The sequence below is a fragment of the Ptychodera flava genome, chromosome 11, assembly GCF_041260155.1.
Source record: "Ptychodera flava strain L36383 chromosome 11, AS_Pfla_20210202, whole genome shotgun sequence".
In the NCBI taxonomy this organism is placed as follows: domain Eukaryota; kingdom Metazoa; phylum Hemichordata; class Enteropneusta; family Ptychoderidae; genus Ptychodera; species Ptychodera flava.
The window spans coordinates 23,682,197-23,691,004 of record NC_091938.1 but is presented as its reverse complement, the minus strand read 5'-3'; the positions used below and the strand labels follow the sequence as shown (position 1 = coordinate 23,691,004).

The following is an 8,808-nucleotide window of genomic DNA, read 5'->3' as shown; positions in this document are numbered from 1 at the left end:
GTCTCAAAGAAGGCGCGATAGGGTATGTTCGCTGACGACCAGACTTTGTGTATTTCGGATTAGGCCTGAGTCAATTAAAAATATGGGGGTGTCCGTTGACCTGACCTACCCTAGAAAGCCCGCCGATCCCAGACATTTCATTTTTTTTTTGCATTCGGAAAATTTCGAGTGGATCCTCTAAATTTTACCGCGTTATATAGGTGTAAGCAAATAGAAATAAATTATTTAGGAGACGTGTTACCGGAAATACATTTTTTGATTTGACATAAACACGATTGGAACTCATTTTGGAGGAAAAGATCTTTTAATTTTTCAAATTTATTAAAAGTGTTAGGTGTCTTACAGCTGAAAAAGTTACTATGTTATAACTCATAAAAACAAGTGAATTGCAAAAAAAGAAATTTAGTAGATAATGTTAAAGTTGCTGATGAAACCAACATTATTACTGTCCTTTCTACTAAATTAGTTCCAATCGTGTTTATTATAGCGGTGGTCAAGATAATTCTCGATTGAACGATTAAACGTCTAAAGCTCATCCAGGTTTCTCACAATGATATGCCTGTCAACATAGCGAAAACTAAAAGCATGATCGTTGCCTCTTGCCCAAGAATTTGACATCTTGCCAAAGCTGCTGCCAATATTCGTGTAATTTGGATGATTTTCACTGCATGCATGGGTACTTTTACTCAATAATTGATTGACTCAGTAGATTATTTTGCTATTTGATATCACTTTTATTTTTCAATATCGATGCCATATCGTGCAAGTACAAGTGACGACTGGTGAGACTGCGCAGATCTTCCTCTAACACTAGACCGGTGGTGCTGGACAACAGAGACTTCTATTCAGGCAGTCCTGCACCTTGTTCCAGTAAACTAAGGTGTTTGGGTTGGTGTGGCCGTTGGGTCCGCCGTTGTGGATGCGGGAGAAATGCTCGCAGGTCGGGTCGGTCCCAAGCCTTGCTCTCGTGGCGTATCGCTCCATGTATGCGTGCACGCTGTCCTCGGAGCATCCCCAGTTATTGGTGCAAGTTAGCCAGTCTACATATGGAAAGAGAAGAATAATTTCAATTCAGGATTCAGTCTGAAAATAGCGTTGTTAGCCGTGGATAACAGTTTATTGCAGGCAAGCGTGTGGAAGAATTTTCTTCACTGCGAAGGCGTACATGATGATGATGATGATGATGATGATGATGGCGATGATGGTGGTGGTGATGGTGGTGTTAGTGATGCCATACGGAGTGTTTGGGTTGCTAAACTAGCTGCACTTTCTGAAGAGAGTGATGTAAAGCATTAGGGTAACATTGTAGATTTTTACATGTACATGCATCGCTAAAATTATTTTACTTCTGCAAAGTCGCGAAGTTTCTCAGTCTTGATTACAATTTTATTCTATACCATCATGACCAGAATATGAATGTTGTAATGTCGGATCATGCCGCAAGCCATCGAGCTTCTTTATAATAAATTTTCGAGTTAGTAGATACGAGTTCTTCAAGAATGGGTTTATTTCGCTTGGCGTCATTTCATCCCGGTTTTCTCTATATCGTTCGCGTTGAATTTACAATCGCTTTAGTGCACATGTTAGTTAGGTAGGTATCTTTTAGCAGTGTATATTGACAAAGAGTGCTGAAAATAGAATCGCCCATCTCGTTTAGCGAAGATACCCTGTTTGTGTCTATCTTTTATCACAAACGACACAAGAATAATAATATTGCATGTATTGTTACAAAAATTGTGTTGGAAACGGAAAGAAAGAGTTTGTCTCTATGGATCCGCTGTTAATTACTCTATTGCTGGTGGTACTCAGATTGATCAACCATGATGTGCCGACTGTTTTCGCGGGCGACCTAGAATAACGATCATTATCAGGCCGCTCTTGCGCCCGAACCACTGTGGGGCCGTGGAGCACGCGGGCCCTTGCTCCACTGGGGATGGCGCTCTGTTAACTCCAGAACACGTGAACTATTCTGAAAAGGCTGGGCAGAGACAGATACAATCTGCACCACAAAGTCCAAATAAATATATTCTTTGACAGTGCACGACAGATATCATTTGTTCTATTTACAGGAGTTGAACCTTACGATTACATGTATATGGACGCCCTCTACCGAAAATATTTAATGATATCTTTATTCTAAAATACACTTTGCAAAAGAAATGCAAACATGGTTAAGTAAAAAAAGCTCTTAAAAAATTCTACCCTCTCACCTCCCATCAAGTAACCGCCATACATCCGGGCATCAATCCAGTACACTTCTTTGATTTGGTACGGCCCACATGAATAACTCCCAACATCCCATGCGCAATGCTCGTAGCCTGTTGGACCACTACTTGGCATGCGACAATTACTTTCAACGAAGCAGATGCAATCTAAGCAGGGCTGTGGTACGTAACCGCAGCTAACTGAAAGGAAGAAAGGTGATAAAAAACTATACTACCATAAAAGTATGTTTCACTATAACAGAAAAAGTCGCAAATATCCCGATACGCGCTACATGTTTTCCTTATTTTATTAAATAAATGTACTTGAGGTAGTACTCTTTTCGAAAGTGAAAGACTTAAACTTTTGCTCAAGTTTTTCTCAATGAAACTTTCACCCATTTTCTCACCACATCAAGATTAGAAAGCAGGGGTCACCGTGCACAGTTTGGCTTAGAGAGGAAAATTACCTATCATTTACCGATATTTGAAATGAAAAATGGCCGCTATTCCTGTGTTCCACTGTAGGCCTATAGGGATAAATAACATTTTCGATTCTCGAAATCTAAGACGGTGAAAATGTTTCTTACTCCAAGAGCTTCTGAATGAGATCCCACAAGTGGTTTATCAGAAAAGAATTGTGAAAATTTGAATGCGGATATCCATGTCCCAAACTGGATTCTACCTCAAAGGTGAAAATCTCGAGTCACCGTTTTGTGTAAGCTTATGTCCCTAAACTCAATTGTGTAATGACGTCACTGTAATTGCAAAAGAGTAAACAAACCGACCCTTTTAAGTTTTCGCTTTTGAGACTTATTTTTACGAAGGCTGTACAATAGTCGACGCGGAATCCCGCGTTAAATGTACGCCACTGATTTTAGTACAGTCTAATAATTAAAGATGATTCAATGGACAATGTCTGTAACCTTTGAAACGATATTGTAGGTAATTTTATGCGTCTGCTCAAGGTATGTTTAAATACAGAGAAGTAGCCGTATTAGCACAACATTAACGTATTGGGTTCGGTCAATTAAAAAATTCCTTTCCGTTTTTTTTTTTAATTTTGAAAGAAGATCAGTGAATACAATGAAGTCTCTTAAAGTTGGCCAAAAGAACTGGCTCACTTTTGTCGTTCAGTAGTACCTTGTTTGTGTTGTCAGTATTAGTATAGTTCAAGTGATATGGTCGGTCAGTAGTCTGAAATTTGGTCATCTACTTAATTTTGTGAAATTTTAACAGTCAAATATTATAAATATTGATAGATATCATCACTTGACTGAAAATTGATATCTTCCCGCCAAAATTCATACATTGAAATCATAAATTTTCAGCTTATAAACTCATAATTTTCTCTGCCTTCTCTGTATATTCTAAAACATTTTTATCACGATCGCGACATAGACACGATATCCCAAATGACATAAATTGACATATCTATGAAATATTTAAATATGTCCATAAAATGTAAAATATTGCTCAATTATTTTAGGTTTTGAAGAAAAACTCTGTTAAAATTTAATAATTTTGAATTAATCGGTGGTAATTACACGAGCATTCATGTAACTTTACATCAACTAAGAATTTAGAGTACATTTTTTCTTGAAATATCTAATTTCCCCCGTATTTGATTTTGGCGGGAAAACTAAAGGCTGTTAGTCAAGTGACTTGGTCAAAATCTAAGGATTTGCAATACTTTCGTCCATACATACTGAGAAATGCATGTATATGATTGCCAACTTACAATTCATTTCGATTGAAACTTTCTATACCTGGATGGTTAATAGCTACTCTGAATTGTTACCTATGCTTTAAGGTAGTATGCACCTCGAAAATGAAAGACTTAAACTTTTGATTTGATCAAACTTTCCACACAAAACTTTTAGCCATTCTGTTACTAAATCAAGAATAAAAATCTGGGGTCACAGGGCAATTTTTGGTACCAGAAAAAACAAATAACCCAAGATTTACCGATATTTAAAACTCAAAATGGCCACCATCCCTATGTTAACTCTATGAGAAAAAATAAAATTTTCGATTTTCGAAAACTAAGACTGTGAAAAGGTTTCTTACACCAAGAGCTTTAAAAATGAATCCCCACAAGTGGTAGATTAGGAAAGAATTGTAGAAGTTTGAGAGTCCGAATATCTGTCACCGAGGCGAGTTCTACGTTAACAGACATGCGTTAGCCCGGTGGGAATGCGTATCACAACAAGGTTTTTCTCTAAAAGACGTCCATTTACTTTTTAAGGCTAAGATATATATACAGGATTGATGATTTTTCTAAGGCGATGATGCGAACACAGAAATAAAGTCTGCGAGACAAAAAACGCTATCGCATGTGGTTTCTTGGTTTACTTACCGACGGTGAGCAACGAAGCGAGGAATATTAGACGTGGCATTCTGTGGTAGTGCGCGCAGCAAAATGACGAATAAATTGTGAAAGGCGTTATATATAATGATTGAACAATTCGGCGTGGGTACGGCTGGGGTACACCACAGGTGCCCGGTGTCCGGGCACCTTTAGGGTACACAAGATAAAGATGAACATGTTTGCAGGGGGGGTCTCAAAAGCATTTGAGCCACCGTAAACTTATAAGCAGACATGCTTTTTCGACAAAGGGAAAAGCAATTATACGACAAAGCTTAAGCCCGCACTAATAATAGCAGTTAGGAATTTTGCAGTCTGTATAAATCCCTTCCGGTAAACATTCCTGTAAGGCTTTCACCCCCATGAATTTACAGTTTACTATTCCGAAATATTGTTGACACAGGTATTGCCTGTAAAGTTGCATCAGATGACAACGCAAAACGTGAGAAAGGAGCGGTAAAAATCCAGATGCAATGATTATAACATCGAGTATCTTATTTTAATCAAGGCTATTAAAACATATATTTATGCCATAAACTACATTCCGGTTCATTTTATTTATTTATTTATTCATTCATTCATTTATTTACACTTTTTATGGGCGACGTATTTACCCTAATGAGTAATATTCTTCGGGGCTCACGCCAATAAATACAGCAAACATAAGTTGATAGGATACAAAAAACCCCAAAAAACAGTACAATTCTTTAACAACGAAATGCGAGTCATAATATAAAGTCTTTCAGTAAACTTTTAAACTTATTTTCACTACATGCGAGTTTTACGTCAACTGGTAGGCAATTCCACGCTTTTGTCGCTCTATAATGGAATGTTCTTCTGCCAGCATTTGAAATACAACGTGGACCGTAGAAATTTATCTGTGAAGCTGACCGTGTGGGATACACATTTACGTGACTTTGAGGAATAAAATACATTACAGAGATAACGTGGAGCAGTATTTGGTATACATTTGTACACTGTGAGGGCGAGGAAATAAAAAATACCAATGCCATGACATTCTCTCACGTTAGTGAATCTGGCATCGCACATTTCAGGCAAAGTACAATAGCACTTCGCGCCTCGAAAATGAAGCTTTTCACAAACAAACTGTCAACCATTCTTTTTCAGAATTATGAATAAAAATCGGGGGTCGACGGGCAAAGTTTCGTACTAGGAAAACAAATTACCGAATATTTATCAATTTGTACTTTTCATAATGGCCGCCATTATCTCTATGGGGAAAATAAAAATAAAAATACCGATTTTCACAAAACTAAGCTGTCGAAAACTTAAGCTTACGCTTCACAATGAGCGTATACAAATGGCAGGCTAAAAGAATATTGTAAAACTTTGAGATTCCGAATATCTGTCGTCGGGACATGCATGTTCTACCTTAAGCGCAACGCTTTTTCACGTTACAGCTGTCGCAAAATTAAAAGTTGCAAGAAATCAGAATACTATTAGTATACTTGTTTCAACTCTTTTCATTGGAATAGCAAAAAAAAAACCCCAAAACAAAAAACAACAAATAACAACAACAAAAAAATCCGCATGGTATACTTGTTTTTCGTAAACATTGTTGCATCACAGATGTGTGTGACGACCATGGCGATACAGAAACACACCATATGCTACACTATATGATTACACTATATGGTGTAATCATATCGTACTTTAACCCGGGGGTTACGTAGGTCTAAAGGGTAACAACACGATAGACACACAGTACCGGGGAATGTGGTAAACAAATGCCGACTTCATTTCGGTTCGCTTTCGTGCTCTTTGGCTGAAAGTAGTTGCAAGTTAACCCATGAAGAGAGCAAAGTGCCCGTATAAACTACTTGCCAATGTGTTGGCACTGATTTTTTTGCTTCAAGACTGACAACGATGATATTGTCTCTTTGGCGCTTTTATTTTTTTAGTGTTGAGAAAGAAACAGGACTCTGAGATAATAGGACTGTATTTTATGACAATACACCATAGGCTAAAGATATCAAAATCAAAAGAGAGAGAATAACAAAATTATCTAAAGTACGAACAAATATAATGGCAGGGCAACAACAGCTGAACTTCCAACAGGCGGCAAAGCTGGCCTGCGGTTGATATTAACGCCCCGATAGCTGCGAATTTTTTGCATTATTTTCATGATTTTATTTCCAAACCTAAGTTGGTTCGTGTAAATTTGCTAACTGCAAGACGTGTATAGGAGTATCACTGCTCGTAACTTAGTCGCTAAAAACCCAAAAAACAAATAACAACAACAACAACAACAACAACAACAAAATCCGCATGGTACACTTGTTTTTCGTAAACATTGTTGTATTACAGATGTGTGAAACCCCCCCCAAAAAAAAAAACAAATAACAACAACAACAACAACAACAACAACAAAATCCGCATGGTATACTTGTTTCGGTTGTTTTTCGTAAACATTGTTGCCACGTGTTTTTACTAACAATATCACACTCTTACAAACCAGTCTTGTTGTGAGTGGACTGTGTATACACTAAAGTTTTCGATTTCTTAAACCAGAATTTAGATCTCTCCGTTCAAGTGACGAAGTTTATCTTAAAGCTCAACCAACAAGACTCAAATTATGATGATCGTTCTCTCTCATATGTAGCCGTAGCAGCAGCCATAGCTCTTGTACGCTGCGACGGAAAAACTCTTTTTTTTTTCAGTCGTACGATTCGGAGTTTCCCGTTGCAATCCATATTCGTCCGGGAAAAACGAGAGCTACAACTGCACAGATGAATGCCGCTGCTTCCTTGTGGAATATGCTTTCTAGTCATAATCGTTCAGCATCAAAGACCTGCTTGTTTGAGAAAGCATCGTCATGCGACACTGTGTAAAGCGCCATTGAAAATTTTCTTAATGCTTTGTCCAGAAAACTTAGGTGATTGTGCTCAGCTTACGTCTATCTGAAGTTGGACGATCTGCCGAAAATAACGTTTAGGACCCGATAAACAAATTGTTACACTTGGTGGGGGTATTCGTGATAAGTGGAACGGCGTTTCTGTCCTATCACTGGCCATGCCAATGGTTTAGGCGTCAAAATTTAAAATTCATTGTTATCAGTCAGTACATATTGACACACACACCCACTAACTCATTAGGTTGGCAAAAGCTCTTGCAGAAATTTGTATGGCAAAAAGCTGTCATGTCGCAGCGATGTCTCTCTGTCTCTCTATCTGTGTGTGTCTGTCTTTCTGTACGCCCAATATCTCAAAAACGGCTCATCAGATCAGAATCAGTTTGCAAATGGCAAGAACTGTTTTTGGTGGGTGTGGGTGTGGGTGGGTGTGGCTTGCTTACTTTCTGCTCATTTGCATAATTAATGATTTTAGAAAAAACGGATATACATTGAGAACGACTGCACAGAATTTGATGAGATTTGCTACAAATGTTGATTACACCAAGATATATCAGGTGTGAAAGGTGTCGTGAAAGATAATTGCTAATTTGCATATTTGATGAACGTTCCTAATTAGGGATTTATATCTGAATTGACTCAATCAAAATTGATGAAACTTGCTACATATATTAGATAATACAACATTCTTGAAAGTCATTAAGCATTTTCACTTCAGCCAATTCCTTATTTGCATATTTAATGAACCTTTGAAATTAGAGATATATTTGAATTGACTTGACCAAAGTTGATGAAACTTGCTATTTACATCAAAGATACTATGATATAGAATTCTTGAAAGTCAAAATGCATTTTTACTTCAGCCAATTCCTCATTTGCATATTTATGATGAATTTTCCTAAATATATATCTGAATTGACTTGATCGAAGTTGATGAAACTTGCTATGTACATTAAAGATACTGTGATACAACTTTATTGAAAGTCATTAAGTATTTAAAATTCAGCCAATTCCTAGTTTGCATATTTAGTGAACTTTCCTAATTAAGGATATATGCCGGGATTTACTTCAAAGTTGGCAAAACATACTATATACGTTCATGATAAAACCTGGTTAAACAATATTGAAAGTCATTTTGCATTTTCATGCCAACTAATTTATATTCTGCATATCTAACGAGCTTTCACAGTTCAGCACATATAGCTTGAAGGACTTAGCTAAAGGCAGTTACACATGCTATATAAAGTGGTGATGCAATGACAGCAGTCAAAGAAATTTAGTATTTTTATTTCAGTTAATTACATATTTGTATACTTAATGATCTTCAAGAATTAATCTGTGGTGAATATTGTTCATTATGTTGATCA

At 37.1% G+C, this 8,808-nt stretch overlaps 1 protein-coding gene across 1 annotated transcript; it reads right to left on the bottom strand.

The window, feature by feature from the left end:
• Positions 1-737: 737 nt before the first annotated feature.
• LOC139143080 (lysozyme 1-like) lies at positions 738-4,607 on the bottom strand. The gene is made up of 3 exons (XM_070713242.1): positions 4,561-4,607; positions 2,211-2,405; positions 738-1,040 (listed from the first exon to the last, which is right to left on the bottom strand). The coding sequence occupies exons 1-3, from the start codon at positions 4,598-4,600 to the stop codon at positions 811-813; spliced, it is 465 nt and encodes a 154-aa protein (XP_070569343.1). The 5' UTR covers positions 4,601-4,607; the 3' UTR covers positions 738-810.
• Between the last annotated feature and the right edge of the window lie 4,201 nt (positions 4,608-8,808).